Genomic DNA, 21152 nt, shown 5'->3' on the forward strand with positions numbered 1-21152 from the left:
AGTAATCTGATCTACATTTTAAGGTACAGATAAAGGGGACGCCTGGGTGGCTCAGTGGCTGAGCATCTGCCTTTGGTTCAGGGCATGATCCTAGGGTCCTGATATCAAGTCCCGCATCAGGCTTCCTGCATAGAGCCTGCTTCTGCACCGCATCAGACTTCCTGCATGGAGCCTGCTTCTCCCTCTACCTGTGTCTCTGCCTCTCTCTCTTTCTCTCTCTGTATCTCTCATGAATAAATAAATAAAACCCTTTAAAAAAAATAAGGTACAGATAAAGAAGCATGTGTATAAAGTCATGATAATGTTAAAATTGGAAAGGGTAATATAATAGTAATCCTAGGAATACAGGAACAACTTTAATCCTCAGACACAGTTGTGAAGCACATTTAGTTAAGTAATTAAATAAATCATTTGTATCATTAAGATAATTTTTTAAACAATTTTTTTGTTATTTTGATACTTTTACCCAAATTACTCTCTTAAGTAACGAATCTAACACCTAAGTGATGAAATAACTCATCTAAGTTGCATAGTTTATGAGGCCTCTCATCTTTTATAATGTTTTCTTTTTCTTCTTATAGCAAGCTAGTACATTAGCAGATCTGGACAGTGGAAATATGGAAAAAGTCATTCAAGATGAAAATGTTACTCTATATGTGTGGGCAAACCTCAAGAAGAATCCAAGGTATTCCCATGGGTGATACTGTAGGTTAAAATATATTGGGAGTTGCCTCATGATGACTAAGCAGATGGCTGTTGCATACTAGTATGGTATACTTAGAAAAAACCCATGTTAGGAAGTCAACCAACTGGAGTTTGTATCACAGACCTGCCATTTGTTTACCTTAGGCATGTTATTTTTAGCTAATAACATCTTTCTGAGAAATGATAGTGATAATGATGAATTCATGATCATTTCTGCTGCTTAATCTTCAACATTTCAAATTAATTGAGTTAGTATGGCAGGGGAAAAAAAACAAAAACAAAGTATATGCTAGGAGGCCTAGGTTCTAGGGTGCCAGCTCTGAAAAGACTAGTCATATGAGAATGGAAAGAATTGGACTTTAATTTGGTATTTAGTAACAGGAAGGAACAAAATATTTTCCAAGTTACATTTGCTTTAAAATATTCTGTCTTCAAATCTAATGAGACAATATAGCAATATATTCTTTTTCATTGTAAAATGTGTTACATACAGAAGAGTAAAAAATTAATCTTTTTTTAAAGATCAATACTTTTCCACATTTTATTATTTTTGAAATTGGAAGGTATAATAAATGTCAAAAGAAATTGTCCAGTTGTGATATAGTTGTTATTGTAAATATCTGTGTGAACTTAATTTGCAAGTAAATTATTCAATTGAATTCTCTCTATGGGTGTTCGCATTGGTAGCACCAACCATGGCTGCACGTGAGCTTAAAAATGGATCTTAATTGCTTCTAAAATTACACCTTTATGTAGCAATGAAATAAAAATCTACAGTCTGTCAATTAAGACTACTGACAATTATGACTGTGGAGCAATGAAGAGCACCAGAAAACTCTAAACTCTATTGGAATAGATTATGGAATTTCCCAAGGTAGGAGAGATTTGTAAAGCCTAGTTATGCAACATGAAGGATTAATTACTCAAGTGCTGAATAAACTTCCTGTAAAAAGCTTCTGGCTAAAAAATTAATCTGTATAATTTTAAAAGAAGTAAAATGGATAGCCCTGTATTAGCTACCAGATTTAAGAAGAGAATTAGATGGTGTCCTTTTACTAAGATAATGAATAGTGGAGGCAGAAACAAATTTTGTTTTATTTGATAGTGATAGAGGGGTTGCAGGGATGGTGTGTTCAATGTTGGACTTGTTGAGTTTACATACTTATAAAATAGCAAAGTTCAACTGTCTGAAGGCATTGAAAAATATCTGAGTTGTAGATCTGTTTTGAGGAGACCTATAGATCAGGACTTTTTAACTTTTGGGGAGTCATACATTCTTACGAACTTTATCACACATACTCATCATAGGTAAGGGCATGTTTGGACCTCATAAAACCCATTGAAGGATGCCTCTTCCCCTGCACCCCCCCCCCCAGGAAACATAGAACTCATGTTAAAAATTCCTGTTAACTTAAGTTATGATTGAGGCCATCAAAATAATAATATATAAGGAGAGTATGTTGAGGGGAGTTGTAGGAGGGCCTGGGTAGAAAGCAGAGTAATGTCAACTTTTAAGGGACAGTTAGGAAGAAGACCATACAGAGGAAGCAGAGAAGGACTTGCCAGAAGTGGAAGAGAAGAGTATGGGGTCATAGACACCAAGAGAGTGTTTTGAGAAGTATGACATTAACAACTGGGTCCAAATGCCACAAAGCAAGCAAGCATGGATTGGGACTCCAAACTTTGGCAAAATTCAAATGAAGAGAAGTATTGCTTAGGTATACATTCTCAACAGACTTAGTTTCATAGGGTCTCCTCCTTTTTGTTGTAATTATTAACAGGTACAAAAGTGTCAGATTCTCTGAAACACAAACTGGATTTGAAATTCCAAGGATTTTGGCAACAAGTGACATTGCTTTGCGACTCCTACATACACACTATGACCATGTCACACCACTGCGCCCCATCTCAACATCATTCCAAGGACATACTACCAGAATACCACAGTTTGTCAAAGATGAAGTCAAGAGTGTAGAAGCAGCAATCAGCAAAGAGCTCCCAGAAGAGAGTAAACAACTAGAAAATGAGTCTAACTCTGTTCACGAAGAAGAAGAAACAAAATGTGAGGAACAAGGTGATATTGAAGTACAAACGGTAGGACACATTTTTTTAAATTTTATTTTTTATTGGTGTTCAATTTGCCAACATATAGAATAACACCCAGTGCTCATCCCATCAAGTGCTCCCCTCAGTGCCTGTCACCCAGTCACTCCCACCCCTGCCCACCTCCCTTTCTACCACCCCTTGTTCGTTTCCCAGAGTTAGGAGTCTCTCATGTTCTGTCTCCCTTTCTGATATTTCCCACTCATTTTTTCTCCTTTCCCCTTTATTCCCTTTCGCTATTTTTTATATTCCCCAAATGAATGAGAACATATAATGTTTGTCCTTCTCCAATTGACTTATTTCACTCAGCATAATACCCTCCAGTTCCATCCACGTCAAAACAAATGGTGGGTATTTGTCATTTCTAATGGCTGAGTAATATTCCATTGTATACATAAACCACATCTTCTTTATCCATTCATCTTTTGATGGACACCGAGGCTCCTTCCACAGTTTGGCTATTGTGGACGTTGCTGCTAGAAACATCGAGGTGCAGGTGTCCCGGCGTTTCACTGCGTCAGTATCTTTGGCGTAAATCCCCAGCAGTGCACTTGCTGGGTGGTAGGGCAGATCTATTTTTAAGTCTTTGAGGAACCTCCACAGTTTTCCAGAGTGGCTGCACCAGTTCACATTCCCACCAACAGTGCAAGAGGGTTCCCCTTTCTCCACATCCTCTCCAACATTTGTGGTTTCCTGCCTTATTAATTTTCCACATTCTCACTGGTGTGAGGTGGTATCTCATTGTGGTTTTGATCTGTATTTCCCTAATGGCAAGTGATGTGGAGCATTTTCTCATGTGCTTGTTGGCCAGGACACATTTTTTAAATACACATTTTTTAAGTATACATTTTTTCTTTGTGTAGTCAATGTTACTAGATTCCCCTGGAGCATTCTTAAGATGTTTTCCTAAACAACTAGAACTTGTCTGATAGTCACTTTCTTGCCAATTGCTCAACTTTGAATGTATCAATTTCCTTCTTGCCTTCTATCAATAGTCACTATTCAGAGTTAGTTCAGCCTGTTGCTTCAGTATTCTAAAGTTCAACACAAGAATTGCTCAGTTTTATTTTAGGGTCATACCTGAACAGCTTTGAAGCAAATTTATATTTGTTTATTGTATTTCAAACTCAAGGAAACATGCCATTACATGGAATCTTGAAGTAAATACCTTCACAAACTAAGGGATCATCTTACATTACTTACAAAAGTAAGAAAGAATTTTATAAAGTAAAATTGATTTTCTTAAAGTATTATACTGCTCTCTTAAAACTTGACATCTTTAGACATAGTAACATATTTGGGCAACTTAATAATCACATTCCCTTAATTGGTTCCTGTTCTTTTCTATTTCTGGGATTTTCAAACTACTTACTTAATACGTTAGCACTGTCTCTGTAGAATTTTTCAGAACTAAGTACCCGTTTTGTTTGGCCATAAACAATCTGCATTTTAGGAAGGACCAGAAATAGCAGGTTTTTCTACAAGTGCCTAAGATGCGTATTGTTTTATTGGTTTATTTTCTTTAAACACAAGGAAGGGTTAAGAATTAGATTGAATACAAATTTGAAATCAGAATAGGAATTATTAGATAATCTAAGAATATATGGAATTGCAAAATTCCATTTCAACTATTACATCAGAATAAAAAATTATGAAGGTTCTTTAGCAAAATAGAAAATGGTTATGACATAATGTTCAATACAAAGAATAGTATTTAGAGTATGATTACAACCATGTAAAAATTAAAAGGAATAGAGAAGAAGAACCCAGAAACCTGCATGTAACTGATATTTTAGAGAGGTCGGAAACAATTTGCTCTTTAAAAACGTGTCACTTGGGATCCCTGGGTGGCTCAGCGGTTAAGTGTTTGCCTTTGGCTCTGGGCGTGATCCTGGGATCCTGGGATCGAGTCCTACATCGGGCTCCCTGCATGGAGCCTGCTTCTGCCTCTGCCTGTGTCTCTGCTTCTCTCTGTGTCTCTTGTGAATAAATAAATAAAATATTTAAAAAAAAAAACTTGTCACTTAAAATAAATGTTCTGTGAGCAATACAATAGCTTTTAAAATTAAAAAAAAAAAAAAGATTTTACCTCTTAGGTGACGTGGTAGCTCCCCTAGATAGAGTTCAACAATATTTCCAGTTCTGCCTTTTGTGAACATATGGGATGATTACTCTCCTCACCCCCCTGAAGTTAGGCATGACTAGGACTTGCTTTAGCTAATAAAATGTGGTGGATGGAAATACTGATTTCTGAGGGGACAAAAATAAAGAATGAGTAAATGGACCCTGACTTCACAACAGCAAATATATAGTAAAAAATAAAACAAAAACCTATCAACCCAAAATTTGACAGGATTTGTGGTTGAACATTCATGAAAACAGGACAAATTAAAAAACAAGGCAACAAAATTGTTGTATGAAACAAGTATTTAAAAATGTTTGGTCTTGATCTGATTCAAAATATTGGACAAGTCCTCCCCATAGTCAAGACCTTTGATTATAATTAATATTTAATGAAAACTTATCAACATTTTATTGAAGAATTTCACATTATTTAACAATTGTGAAATAATAATTAGAAAACATTATTTGATGGGTTATTTGAATTTACAGGGCTAACAATTCTTTCTTATGTAGTAAGGATTTATTATAGTTCTGTTAATGTTGAAAATAATTTTATATGGAAAATATAAGCATATAAATTCACTATAATGCCAGACAGTACAATTATAGATTTTTCTCAAGGTCTGTTCTTTGTTACAATAAGGACTTATTTCCTTTACTCTCAGCCAGTGAGCTCAGAGGTACCAAACTAAGCTTTCCACAGTTCAAATAGCTCTTACCATGTGATCACATCTGGTTTTTCTGTTATTATTTATGTTTTCTAGAACAGTTTCAACCTGTAACTAAAGGTATGCCAATGACTGATATTGATAATGCCACGATAGTATGTCCAGGAAAGCATTCTACCCAGTGGTAAAATGCATGTTTCATGGAATGTTGAAGCTATCCTCAAATAAGTAGTCTAGGAAACCCAGAGTAAAGATCAGCAGGATGAGTGGTATGGAAGAAATAGTTTTATTTTGTGGAACTTTACCACAGCTTGGGGAAACTTGACTAACAGTTGTGTGAATGGTACACAAGGAAACCTGGCTGGAAGTGATACAAGAGAGCTAACTAGGTTCTTGTCTCACAGAGTCGAAGAAAATCTCGTGGACAATGGAGAGTGAGCAAAGCAATAGAAATTTATTTATTTATTTATTTTTTAATTTTAAAAAAAAATTTTTTTTTATTTATTTATGATAGTCACAGAGAGAGAGAGAGAGAGAGGCAGAGACATAGGCAGAGGGAGAAGCAGGCTCCATGCACCGGGAGCCCGACGTGGGATTCGATCCCGGGTCTCCAGGATCACTCCCTGGGCCAAAGGCAGGCGCCAAACCGCTGCGCCACCCAGGGATCCCAGCAATAGAAATTTATTAAGCAAAGATACAGAGAAAGCTCTCAGCAGTGAGAGGGGTCCCAACAGGGTTGCCACTGAGGGCTTTTAGTGGCAGTCTTTAATTGAGAACCTAGCCAGGGAGCCCAGGGCCTTGAGATTCTTGTGCAGTCTTGGGGACTATTGATAACACCTTAATGAGTTATTTCTTTGTGGTCTGGTGAGTTTTTGTGATTTCTTAATAACCATCAAAGGGAGATACTCCCTGACATTTTGGAGCTAGGGAGCCAGATATATATATATTTATTTAGTTTTTGCTGCTTTATTTCTGTTTCCTTGGAATGGGTAGAAGCCTGACTCTTGGGCCTCTTGGTGTCCTTGGGGTTTATGGGAGCCCACAGATTCCTGGGAACCTGACTTTGGACCCTTCTCTTATATTTCCCCGCCTGGCCCCATCTACCCCTAATTTGTTCCTACATCAGAGGAAACACGGTTATTAAGGGAGTTGAAAAGAGAAAATTGCCCAAAAGAAGAGTAATATTAATTCACTTAGCACCCCTAATTCCAGGAACCACTCCTTTTATCACACCGAACTAGCATGTCTATAGATGTTTATGCACATGTGCTCTATCATCCTTCCAAAACCTCCACAGCATTCTGAGAATGTTAATATGAATAATGCTAAAGCATGTATGATTTCCACAGAAGCAGATGAATCCCATAATAATGTTAAGTGTGCCAAGGCAGGAGGGAAAGGCCATCTCCTGTGCTGAGGGAAGATTGATGGGGCAGGGGCAGGTCTGGGGAGCAGTAACTACTTACAATGAAGAATCCCCCAGGCACTTGCTGTGGTAAGCTGGGGAAAGGAGAGAGAGCAGATTTTAACAATGGTTAGCTGGGCCTATACTTGTCACTAATTCTGAACAGTGTAAACCACCTTTTGTAGGTGTGAGTAATCTGCAGGGGGCAAAAATCATTGGATATATAAAGAGAATCAGCAGCTTGAAAGAGGAGGATAAAGAAAATTTGATGGAATTTATGGGGGTGGGGAGTAAAAGACAGGATGGGAAGAAGTAAGAGGTTCAAAATCTGTATAAAAGAAGTTCCAGAAATTGAGAAGGGAAAGGAGTTTGATATAATAATTGGCGTAGGATCTGAAATCAATTTTTATTTGTATTTCATTCTACAGATTAAAAAATAACATTAAAGTTTTAAATAGAAAAACAAACTAATCAAAACTCAAAATGATAAAAATATATGAGGAGAACATAGGAAAGTTATTACCTTTACAGGAAGATTTTTCTTATCAGTACATCAAAATCAAGACCATAAAAGGAGATTCACTGGATTCAACCATTTGTATAGTCAAATAAACCTCACTATGAACAAAGTTGGAAGATAACAAAATGAAAAAACTAAATATGTAAAACAAGGGGTTAATATTTTAATATAGAGAGCTCTTACAAATTGGTAAGATAATTTCCTAATAAATAATTAGGCAAAGGACTTGAGTAGGCAGATGAGAGGAGATATGCAACTAGCTAATGAAAAAATTCAAAGATACTGAATCAAATAAGTGATCAAACTGGAAGCATCATTATAACCTGTCTTCTCAAATTGAACATGAGGGGGAGGAGGCATTTTCACATACTGTTAGAAATGTAAACTTTTACAGTCTTTCTGAAGGGCAGCTTGCTACTATGTAAATGTACCTATCAGTGATTTTAATTTTAGTAATTTATTATGAAATAATAGGACAGGTAAAAATGTGTTACAGTGTTTTTTGAGATTTAAAAAAATTTTATTTAATTTTTTAAAAAGATTTTTATTTATTTATTCATGAGAGACACAGAGAGAGAAGGAGAGAGAGAGGCAGAGACACAGGCAGAGGGAGAAGCAGGCTCCATGGTGGGAGCCTGACACGGGACATGATCCTGGGTCTCTAGGATCAGGCCCTGGGATGAAGGCAGGTGCTGAACCGCCGGGCCACCCAGGGATCCCCGAGATATTTTTATAGTAGCAAGTATAGTCCATGAAGTAATTACCAAATAGTCAACAGTCAAATATTAGTAGCCATTCAAAATAATGATACAGATTTTCTATATTTTTTTAATTTAAAATTTTTTATTGAGATAAAATTGACATATTAGTTTCAGGTATACAACATAATGATTTGATATCTCTACTAATTAAAATCCATCATCACACATAGTTACAAATATTTTTTTTTCTTGTGATGAGAACTTTTAAGATCTCTCTTAGCAACACTCAAATATACAATACAGTATTATTAAGTACGGTCACCATGCTGCTCATTACAACCCCAGGACTTATTCTATAACTGGAGTTTTGTACTCCTTAGCCATCTTCACCCATTTTACTCACCACCACCCCCTCCACCTTTGGTAATTACCAGCCTCTTCTCTGTGTCTAAGTTTGATTTTTTTTTTAAGATTTTATTTATTTATTCATGAGACACACACACACACACACACACACACACACACACACACACAGAGGCAGATACACAGGCAGAGGGAGAAGCAGGCCCCGTGCAGGGAGCCCGATGTGGGACTCAATCCCCGGTCTCCAGGATTGCCCTGGGCTGAAGGCAGATGCTAAACTGCTGAGCCACCTGGGCTGCCCTCTAAGTTTGTTTTTGTTGAACTTCCACATATTAGTGAGATTATCCATATTTACCTTTCTCTGACTCATTTCATATGACCTTCAAGGTCCATCCATGTTGTCACAAATGGCAAGATTTCCTTTTTTATTGCTTAATAATATTCCATTGTCTATATGTACCATAATTTTCTTTATCCATTCATCCATCAGTAAACACTTACATTATGTCTATGTCTTGACTACTGTAAATAATGCTGTAGTGAACATAACAGTGCATACATCTTTTCAAGTTAGTGTTTTAATTTCCTTTCTACCCAAGAGCAGAATTACTGGATCATATGGTAATTCTATTTTTAATTATTTTGAGGAAGCTCCAGACTGTTTTCTATAGCAGCTGCACCAATTTACATTCCCACCAACAGTGCACAAGTGTTCTTTTCTCTCTACTTCATTGCCAACCCTTATTATCTTTTTGTAAATAGCTATTCTAAGCTAAGAGGTGATATCCTTTGTTTCTTCATTTTACTTGACTCTCTGTGTTGGTTTCTGTGCATTAAACAGCCATCTCCCCCAGTCTTGGAATGGCTTCATGTAGCAGATAAAATGTATCATTCAACCCTTCCCTAGCTCTCCGATGTCTCTTGATCTTTTGTGATTGTCCAAAGCAGCCTACAGTCTTTTTAGTGGCTCTCAGTAGTTGAGGATGCACCAAGATCTATCAGTTTCCCAAACAAGAGGGTCTCAGTCAGCACCTAGGTTCAGGCTAATTGGAAACCAGGCTTCAGGCAGCAGTTTTTAAAGTATGCAAATATACATTTTTCAGGGGAATATTGAGAGAAGGATATTTTTGTCTGCTCCCTCTGAGCTAAGCCCTGGGGTAATAGCCAGTTAAGAACTCTCTCTTTCTTTGCAACTGTTTTATTGAACTCCTGAATACAAGCCCTGTTGGCCACCAGACCCAGGCAATCAAAGCAGCATCCTGTGGGCAGCAGCCACAAAAACCAGGGAACTAGATGCAAAACTCTGGCACCAGGCATATATGCAAGGGCTCCTCTGCTAAATACTGGTGCTCTAGAGTGTAGCAAAGAGAGACCAACCACCTTCTGTAGTCTCTGGGGAGGATTACAGTTAGCCCTTAGGTGTGTGTTTAATTGGAAGCCTGCCCCTCAGGCCACAACTCTGAAGATAAACTAATAGGCCTCTTTCACAAAAGACAGCTCCTGGGTCTGTTGCCTCTCTGCTGTGCCCTGGGGATGGTAGCCAGTTAAGAACTGGCTATTTGTTATAGTCCCGTGGGAGTTGTGAGTGAGTCCTATTGGTCACGAGAGCCAGGCAATCTAAAGTGTCCCCTGGGTGGTGGCTGCAAAAATCACACACAGAAAAAGGTTACAGGCTCCTCTCTGGGAAATAGTGGAACCTGGAGCTAGACGGAGGGAGAACAGAGATGGTACCCACTGGCCTCTGTTTTTTGAGTAACTTAGTAGGCCCCTAGATGTGTATTAAATTAGATGCCTGGCCCTTAGGTCTATACTTTAAGATAAGCAAATAAACCTCTTTCACAGAAAGTCTGGGTGATTTTCAGTCAGCCTCTTCTGCCTGGGCCCTGGGGTTGGTAAGTCCTACACCAGGAACCTTTTAACCCTTTCTCAGCTTGCTATAGCCTTGTGGGTTTTGTGGATGCAAGCCCCATCAGCTGTCAAAGCTAAGTGTTTAGGGGCTGGTCTCTCAATTGCAGGTTTTAAAAGTTAGGATGCTAGATGTGGGATTCAGATACTTAAGTCCTAGAGAAGATAGTGTTTATGCATTCCCTCCTGATTGTGGGTCTTTGCATGGAGGTGGGATTCATAGCAAGATTGTGTCTCAGCCTTTCTTACCTCATTCACCCAATGTGTAGGAGTCACTCAGCTAGTTTTGGGCTCCCCACCCCTTAGCCCCAGAGGAAACTGTTCCAAGTAGCTGTAGTTTTGATGTGCCTGTCTAGGGGTTGGTTCAAGTTCCCCTACATCTTGAACTGGAACGTATGTGCTATTATATAGAAAGATACCAAAAATGTATTAAGATATTTGTTCAAGTTACTAAATCGTATTAGCCATAGGATTCTGTTATGTGAGTGGATTTCTGTTACTTGTTAATGCATAGAAAAAAGTCTGGAAACCTAGTCACCAAACAGTGGCTATCTTGGTGATCAGGTTGTGGGGAGTTTGAGAAAGGTGAGATGATTCTATAGCATCAGTAATTTTTAAATTTTCTTTATACTCTGTATTATTTGAATTTTCAATAAGCAAGTACTAAATACACATTACTTTTTTTATTTTTTCACATTACTTTTCTAATAGAAAATGAATCTTTCTTTCTTTCTTTCTTTCTTTCTTTCTTCTTTTCTTTCTTTTCTTTCTTTTCTTTCTTTCATTCTTTCAAAGGAAGAAATTTCATAAGCCTCTGTGGTGCCCCATTTGCTTTTTTGTCATTGTGAAATTCTCTTCCATCCATCACCCTCATCCACTGTACCTAACTTCTTGTCTTTAAATGCTTACCTTAAATTTTGCTACCATAAAGTTTTCCCCTTCAGGCTGAATTAGATGTCTCTACTCCATTTTTATTATGCTTTATTATCTTAATCTTAAACAATAATTATGATCTTAAGGACAAGAATATCTTGATGGAGTTTGAATTTACTGTAGGCACAGGGCCTGGTATATGATAGGGACTCAATGAACATTTATTATTGAATGGATGAGATAAGTGAATGAATGTATGGTTAAGTGATTAAAAGTAAGCCCTGACTTGAGTCTAATTTGTTGTAAACAACCTACATAAGAACAGCCACCCATATCAAGGAATCAACCACTATTCCCATTTAAGTTATTCTGTATTGGATATGCTTAAGACTCTTTCAATTACAGTTGAGTGTGTTGGGAACCACTTATGCTATCTTTAGGGAATCTTCAAGCTTGTCACTAGAGATTCTTGGGACCCTCTCCTCAGCAGTTCTGATCCCGGTAGTGATCTGACATAGTACAAGTGGTGATAAGGAGGCCTTGCTTCCACTCCAAAGCCTCAGGAAGTGTGCCCCTTGCAGTCCAGTTGGAACTCAAGAGTGAAATTGAAGTAATACATACGGAGGGCAGTTAGGTTTGTATTCCTTTATAATCACAGCAGTACAGGGACTACCATAACCCTCATTGTCATTCACAACACTCATTTGTTTGGCAAGTGTATTCTAAATTTTTTAAACTGGCAGGTAAATTCATGAAATTTAACTTATATGTATCTGTGTACATGTATTTATGTAAGCATATGGGTAAATGAGGGGCTACCTGTAGTATCAGTAGGAAAACGTACTATATTTTGGCTTCACAGGAAGAAATTTCTGTATTTTTACAACTTTTTTCATTTAGGGTAAACTGCTTATCTTTAAATTTTTTGGTTGGTATATTTTAATATAAATAGATTTCCCGTATCTTTTTAATGTTTTAGAGGCTGATTGCAAGACAGATTATTTATATAATAATGTAGGAATTACCCAGAGTACCTGAGTTGTGCGTGATATGTGATATGATTACAAATAACAAGTATTTAGCACCTTGTGAAAAGAATTAAATCTCTTAGATTTAGAAGATGATCCAAATTATTTTTTTATAGATCTACTTTGCCACTAGAGGGCTCTTAATACCATATTTTAGTTAATTTAAATATAATAATACAATAAAATTGTAGGTATTGAGTAATAGTGTCTTCCCAATTTATATATTTTACAAAATTTTTAGAAAAGCCTAATTTAAATATCACACATTTAAGAGAAATTTTGTTTTTTTAAAAAAAGATAACCACCTTCAGAAATATTTTAGTGATCTTGGGGATCCCGGGGTGGCTCAGTAGTTTAGTGCCTGCCTTCAGCTGAGGGCATAATCCTGGAATCCCGGGATTGAGTCCCACATTGGGCTCCCTGTGTGGAGCCTGCTTCTCCTTCTGCCTGTGTCTCTGCCTCTCTCTCTCTCTCTCTGTCTCTCATGAATAAATAAATAAAATCTTTAAGAAATATATTTTAGTGATTTTTAAAAATATTTTAGTGATCTAAGGGACATGCATGATATATGGGCTTTTAAACTTTTGAAAGTTCAGATTAAAAATAGTCTTTTTTTTAAAGATTTTATTTAGTTATTTGAGAGAGATAGAGAGTATGACCAAGGTAAGGGGCAGAGAGAGAAGCAGACTCCCCACTGAGCAGGGAGCCCATTATGGGGCTCAATCCCATGACTCCAGGATCATGACCTGAACTGAAGGCAGATGTTAACCAACCGAGCCACCCAGGTGCCCAGAAATAGTCTTTATCTTTAAGATACTCTAAACAGATATAAAATTTAACATAAATATTAGTACATATAGTATATATGAAACATTATGAAGTAACTTCTATAAGAAATTCAACATGATCATTATTTTCAATGAGCTAACCATCTTGTAACAGTTGTTACCATATATTTGGATATGTGTAATGAGAGAGATTACGGGTGGGAGTTAAGAGATTACAGTTAATCCAAAGGAAAAATAGAATGAATAGAAATGGAAGTCTTCTCTGATGAGGTAACATTTGGACTAAATCTTTTGATAGACATGGAGAAGTTTAGATGAGAAGGAAAGGAAATTATTCTGGTTATGGGGAAAAGCGTGAGGATGTGAAATATTCTTAGAGATTTGGGTACTTCTTGGTATCATTGTGGATAAATTTTAAATCCATGAGAATAACTCCTGTAAAAAATATAGCATTAACATTCAACAACCTTCAACTTCCCACAAATTTACTTCAGCAACCCATTTTCATGATCATATTATGGACCTTGTACTTATTTCTTTACTCAATAAATGTCTATTGAATGCCTACCTATGTATGCTGGTACTGTTCTGCCCTCAAAAGATACTTATGAAAGGACAAATGAGATTCCTGCTCTGATGATTTATACCCAAGTCACGAGAAACCAACAATAAATTTTAAAAAATGGAAAACAGATAGTAATAAATGTCATGCACCGAATTAAACAGGATTATGGGAGTGACTGGTATAGAGACTAGATTGGGTGGTAAGGATACAAGAGAGCTAGGTTCTTGTCTCACGGAGTCAAAGAATGAATCTCACAGACAATGGAGAGTGAGTAAAGTGATAGAAGTTTATTAAGCAAAGAAAGAGAGAAATCTGTCAGAAATGAGAAGAGTCCTGACAGGGTTTCCACTGAGGGCTTTTAGTGGCAGTCTTTTATTGAGAACTGACTGGCTTATGACCTTGAGAGTCTTGTGCTGTCTTGGTTTGAATTAGGACTGGTGATAACATCTTTAATGGTTTACTGCTTCTTTGGGGTCCGGTTATTCTTTGTTGGTCACAGATGACTGCCATAAAAAGACACCCTCCTTGCCCACACCTAGGGCAGGGTGGCCTGGCTTGTTCCCTTATCTCTGGTTTCCTTACACCTCAGCATTTTGGGGATTTCTGTGAGCCTGACTCTATGGCCCCCTACCTAGCCCTTCCTAGCCCTGTTTGTCCCTAACTCAGTTAGGGAGAGCTTATATGATGAGTTATTATTTAAGCTGAGAATGACTAGAAGGAATCAGATATGTAATAGGGTAAATATATTCTAGTCTGAGACTACCATTACTGCAAAGGTCATGAACTGAGTGCCAGGTAAGAAGGCCAGTGGACTGATATATGGTGGCAAGGAGGAAAGTGGTATGTGATGACATTGGAGAGGAAAGCAGAAGCCAGAAGCAGGGTTTTGCAGACCAGAGAAAGAAGTTAAGATTTTATTGTAAATGTAATGGAAAGCCATTAGAGGATTTTAAGTGGGAGGGTGGCACGATCTGATTTATAGCTTTGGAAGGTTTTCTCGTTACTATGTAGAGAATGGATTGTGTAGGGCCAGAGTGGAAGCCCAGCATCTGATTAAATAGCACTGGGGAGGTATGAGAGGCAGTGGTGCTTGGTTGAAAGTGGTAGTAAGAGACATGGAAAGGTGAATATGGTTGGGATATGTTTTGCAGGTAAAATAAACAATCCTGCGGAGTTTTTATTTTGGGAAACTAAACAGATGGTGGTGCAATTTACTGAGATGCACAGAACTGGGCTGAACTGGTTGACAGTGACAGTAAAACAAAAGTTTTATTGTGGTCATAGCACTTTTGGGACACACAAATGGAAATGTCAAGTGGGCAGATGTGAACCTGGAGTTCTGAGCCAAGTCAGGCGCAGCTACGTGTCCGTGTGCAGATTGTGCTCTGCACTTGTAGAGAAGTACAGATTGTGTGTGTCCTAAAGAGCATCGTTAGCATAGATTTGGAAACCCCTGGCCTACAGATGGTATTAAAGCCACAGGAATAAGTGAGAATTCAGCAAACTCAGGATAATCATTCTTAGCTTTTAAACAAAATGAAGCAAATGATGCTGTATTTTCAAAAATTCACTCTAATTCTGTATGAAGAGCCAATTCAAACAATTTATTCTGAAGCGCTAAATTTAAATCACCTTTTGATGGAAAAAATTGGATTTCAGATCAGTGAACTTCCTTTATATAGATGTTCTTCTTTTGATGGACAGCAGAATTCTAGATGAAGTTGTATCAGTGCTGATGTTTGGCAGATGTGCAATATATGTGTAAGATTGCCTGCTGCACTAATAATTGTTAGTATCAGTCTTTTGTGTTCTTGTTAAATACTTTCATGATTTTTGTGGCTTTTGATTGGTTTAGTTATGTTTTTACATTTAAATCTTTTATCCATCTGGAATTTATTTTGGTGTAAAGTGGGAAGAATCTAAATTTATTTTATTTCAAATCATAGCCAACTGTCTCAGAACACTTACCATATGAACCTAGGCTTTTCCTATTGATCTGAAATGCCAAATGCTAAATTCCCAAGTGGATCATGAGATCTATTTCTGGAATCTCTATTCTGTTTCCATGGATCTTATTCATGATCCAGGTCATTTTATATCAAATTCAAATCACATATGTATTAAAAATTTTCCATGTTAAAATATCTGCTCATTTATCAAGTTGCAACAAAAAATACTTTGCTAGTGTTCTATGAAGTTCTTCCCATATTATAAGCCAATTCCAGTATCTACTGAGCCAAGGTGTCATTGAAAAGTTATACTTTAGCTACCTTCTCTATCAGATTCTGTCAATGTTTCCAGGCAAACTGGAATTCTTTTTAGAAAGTATTATTTTTATAGATTTATTATACATATAAATTTAGTACAATTCTTTTTTTTTTTTTTTAATTTTTATTTATTTATGATAGTCACAGAGAGAGAGAGAGAGAGAGAGAGAGGCAGAGACACAGGCAGAGGGAGAAGCAGGCTCCATGCACCAGGAGCCTGACGTGGGATTCGATCCCGGGTCTCCAGGATCGCGCCCTGGGCCAAAGGCAGGCGCCAAACCGCTGCGCCACCCAGGGTTCCCAATTTAGTACAATTCAATAAAAATTCCAGTTGGTAATTTTTGAAACTTAATAAAAACACCCTAAAGTTTATTTGGAGAAGAAAAAAAATCCATGGAAAATAGCTGATTTTATAAAACAATTATGATGAAACAGGATTTTTTATTATCAGATATAAACATGATGATAACATGAAGAAAGAAGCATTTTTTTCTTTTCTTTTAAAATGTTATTTATTTATTCATGAGAGACACAGAGACACAGGCAGAGAGAGGAGAAGCAGGCTCCATGCAGGGAGCCCGATGTGGGACTTGATCCCAGGAATCCGGAATCACACCCTAACCCAAAGGCAGACGCTCTACCCCTGAGCCACCCAGGCATCCCAAAAAGCAATTTTTTTCAACTTCATTGCCAACTAACACAAGGAGCTTTATAATGTATAAAATTATGATTATATTGTCAACAGATGCAGTTTGGAGCTTATGTTTTGTGCAGGAGTTATATTCTGATGGTGCAGCTGCAATGGCAGGAAAACGTTCTGGAGTGGTTAGCAAGATTAAGGAGGTTGCACCAGAAGATAACCTGACATATTGCTTCTTGAATAAAGAAGTCTAGCTTTAAAAAAGGAGTCAGTTGAGCTAAAGAGTACCATAAAATAATAAAAATTCTGAATTAGGTAAAGTCAATGTGTTAAATACAAGATTATTCTACTATGTGATAACATAGAAGCTGATAAATTCCTGTTGTTTCATGCTGCAGTACTATGGCTATCAAGGTAAAAATTCCTTTCAGAAATCTAAATTCTTAGTTTTCCTGCAAGGTAAGAAATCAGTTTGGTCTAAACTCTGAAGAATCCTTAACTTTTTGAAGATGTGAATTGGAAAGCCTGCCTCGCTTATTGGCCTGGTATCTTTGGTATTTTTAATGATCATAATCCTTCCTGTAAGAAAGAAATGCAACTGGCTTGTTAATGATAGTGCTAAAGGCCATCTGGATGTCCATGGGCACCTGAAATTCAACATATCCACAGCTGAATTCGTTACTTTTCCCCCAAACCTGTCCTTCCTCCTTGTCTTTTCCTGATAATTGTATCACCCACCATCCACCTTATTACCTAAGCCAGACACCTGAAAATTGGCTTTCACCTATGTCTTGTCTTCTTTATCAACTTGCCTTCCAAGTTACGTTGATCCTACCTCCGTGTCATCTGTGTGTCATCTCTGTGTCATATATGCTCCTTCTAATGAATCTGATTACTTCTACCTTGAGGTAGTCCCTGGTCCTCTTGCCTTGGGCTTCTTACTCTCCACCAATGAATCCATTCTTCAGCTGGCCACCAGAATACGTTTCCAAATACAAACATCTTTTAAAAAAAAAAAAAAAAAAAGATTTATTTATTTATTTATTTATTTATTTATTTATTTATTTATTTATTCATTCATGAGAGACCGAGAGAGAGAGAGAGAGAGAGAGAGAGAGGCAGAGACACAAGCAGAGGGAGAAGCAGGCTCCATGCAGGGAGCCCGACGTGGGACTCGATCCCGGATCTCCAGGATCACACCCTGGGCTGCAGGCAGTGCTAAACCACTGCACCACTGGGGCTGCCCAAATACAAACATCTTCATGTCACTTTCCTATTAAGTCTTTTCTGAGCTTTCTTTACCCACAGGAGAAACTGTACTCTTTAGAGTGTCATCTTAACCCTAAACTCTGGCTCCTGCCTCTCTCCACCTTAAAATTTTTACATTCTCTTAGTATTTCTCACCTCAGCCATACCTGAGTACTTGAGGTGCTTGGAACTCTGTTTTGCTTCATAACTTTCTGCCTTTACGCACACTTGGAATTCTATCCCATTATTTTTCCTAATTATCTTTCAAGATTTAGTTCAAACTTTACCACCTTTGGGTAGCATTTCCTATCTTCATCCTCTCACGTAATATTTTTTTCCCACAGAATCAATGGTTTCTCCTTTATATTCCTCTTCTGGAGGACTTTTTAACTATAGTACCCACAATACCGTATTATAATTATTTGTTTACCGTTTTCCTTAATAAATTGGGAGCACCTTGAGTCAGGGACCTTATCTTTTTGTTGTTGTTGTTTATTCCTAGTATCTGTCAATACCTGTACAATTTAGGCAGTCTGTTAAAATTCTTTGAATGAATGAGTTAGTAAATGAGAAGTTTCAGAGGTGCAATGAAAAGGGTTGGCAGAGAATGCAGTAGTGTTAAAACTGGTCAAGAGGAAGACACAGGGAAATGCAGCGACAGTAATAAGGGAAAGGATAATTTATTAAGGGAGACTTGGCTTTGTATGGTGGTTGAGGATGAGAGACGTGGTGGGGTTAACTAGCTTTAAGCTTCTCACTAAAAATTCTGGTACAAGGTTTTTCTATTGCTCTAGAAGTATAGATGGTATCTGGGGTCAAATGAAGTTTGGTGGATATCATTCAGTTTGCAAATATTAGCACACACAAACTAAATCTTTACAGTAACAACACTGCATTTATATAGTGCTTTACTGTGTACAAAATTCTTTACTTCTATTATTTTGAATCTTAGAACAGTTATTTCCCTAAGCTTCAGTTTTCTTTTTTTTCTTTTCTTTTCTTTTTTTTTTTTTTTTTTGTAAAATGAAAATAATAGCCATCTCCTAGGATTGTTTACAAGATGTGTTGTTATGTCTGTCACACAGTTTAGTACCAAATATATTGTTAGAGCAGGAATTTGAGGCCCAAAATGGGTCAATGACTTGCTCGAGGTTACAAAAGTAAGTTAGTGGCAGATTTAGATATACATTCTATATCTTATGGCTTCCTGTTGAAATATTCACTTTACTACACTACACTATAGTATTTTTTACATTACTTGGTGCATGACATCTTTAATTTCCTTGAGAGGCTCACCCAAAAGCAGGCTTTGGAATTACTCTATCAGAGAGCTGATTGCCAAAATCAAGCAAAGTCTAAAAGATGGCTAAAATCAAAATGCAAATATAAATAATTTTTATAGCTTGCATTGTTTCCTAGTCTATTTTATACTTGAAGGTTGTCATCAGAGAATCTTAGCAGACTCGCTCCTGCCCTCGTGAAGTTCTGTGGAGATGTGCTCTCATTTTAACTGATTTTTAAAATATTGTTTTTGAGTCCAGTTTTTCTGCCAGAACAAGTGTCAGTTTGGGGCCCTAGAATTAAGGTAGCAGGCATCTGAAGTGGGAACTGGAGCAGAAAGAGAGTGAAGAGTGAATCTGGGCTACAGCAGACACTGACAATCATACCCATCTGTCCTTGTGTTTTCTGTAGAGTTTTGTCCAGGAAGAATCTGACGCCACAAAATGTGAACTGGAGATGAAATTATTAAGTGAAACAGTTTTATCAGGTATTCTTCTAAATTACATTTGTAGAATTTAACTTTATTGGGATTTTCTGCTTAAACAGAAATGCAGGGTCATTATTTAAAAAGTTCGGATATTGCAGAAATATATTTAAAGTGAAAATTCTTCATAATCTCTCTTCTAAAATAGTAAATATTAACAAAAATTTCTCCTATTTGTATTTCTTCTCTTTGCGGCTCTCTTTTCATTTTTAATGAAACCATGATATATCATTACAAATGTTTGAAAATTACTTTTTTATCAGTAATATTTGTTATTTTATGTAACATATTCTGCATACATACATAGGACATACTACATATTCTACTTAAATGAATTATAGTCAACACTATCCTAAATCAGAACACATTATAACCTTGCTTTTTAGTAGCTGTATATTCCATCCTATAGTGGAACATTATTTAAATCTTCATTGATATACAATAAAGTTCTTTTTAATTTTTTTATTACAAACAATGTTGTAATGAATATTCACAAACACATACACAATCATAAATTTCTCAACACTTTTGTATTCAGTCCTGGAAAATCGCAATTGGAGAGAGTTTTAAAATGTCAAAATGATAGTGATGTCTAATTTGCAAATCTTTATTTTATTTTTTTCAATGCCTTAAAATAACAACTCTCATTTATTTTATTTTTTAATATTTTATTTCAATTCAATTTGCCAAAAATAGTGTAACACCCAGTGCTCATCTCATCATGTGGCTTCCCTTAATGCCCATCACTCAGTTACCCCATTCCCCACCCACCTCTCCTTTTGCAACTCTTTGTTTCCCAGAGTTAGGAGGCTCTCATGGTTTGTCTTCCTCTCCCATTTTTCCTGACTCAGTTTCCCTTCTTTCCCTTATGTTCCCTATCACTATTTCTTATATTCCACAGATAAGTGAAACCATATGATAATTGTCTTTCTCTGATTGACTTATTTCACTCACATAATACCCTCCAGTTCCATCCATGTCAAAGTAAATGGTTTGTATTCCTCCTTTTTGATGGCTGAGTAATATTCCATCATTTATATATCTTCCACAGTTTGGCTATTGTGGACATGGCTGCTATGAACATTTGGGGTCGTTTCATTACATCTATATCTACATCTGTATCTTTGGGGTAAATACCCAGTGATGTAATTGCAGAGTCATAGGGTAGCTCTATTTTTAATTTCTTGAGGAACCTCCACACTGTTTTCCAGAGTGGTTGTACCAGTTTGTATTCCCACCAACAGTGTAAGAGGGTTCCCCTTTCTCCACATACTCCCCAACATTTGTTTCCCATCTTCTTAATTTTAACCATTCTCAGTGGTGTAAAGTAGTATCTCATTGTGGTTTTGATTTGTATTTCCCTGATGGCAAGTGATGTAGAACAGTTTTTCATGTGTTTGTTGGCCATCTGTAGGTCATCTTTGGAGAACTGCCTGTTCATGTCTTCTGCCCATTTCATAACTGGATTGTTTGTCTCTTGGGAG

The 21152-nt window shown here is 37.0% G+C and overlaps 1 protein-coding gene across 12 annotated transcripts in view; it reads left to right on the forward strand.

Moving 5' to 3' along the window:
- The window catches only part of DNAI7 (dynein axonemal intermediate chain 7), a 65778-nt gene that overhangs the window by 29474 nt on the left and 15152 nt on the right, over positions 1-21152 (forward strand). For 11 of the 12 annotated variants that reach the window (XM_072798629.1, XM_072798630.1, XM_072798623.1 and 8 more), the window contains 3 exons: positions 582-685; positions 2487-2799; positions 19596-19671. In XM_072798629.1, coding sequence (XP_072654730.1) covers positions 582-685; positions 2487-2799; positions 19596-19671 — 493 coding nt within the window. The remainder of the gene's footprint in view (positions 1-581; positions 686-2486; positions 2800-19595; positions 19672-21152) is intronic. The other variant, XM_072798631.1, reaches the window with a different exon arrangement.

The sequence above is a fragment of the Canis lupus genome, chromosome 25, assembly GCF_048164855.1.
Source record: "Canis lupus baileyi chromosome 25, mCanLup2.hap1, whole genome shotgun sequence".
NCBI lineage: Eukaryota > Metazoa > Chordata > Mammalia > Carnivora > Canidae > Canis > Canis lupus.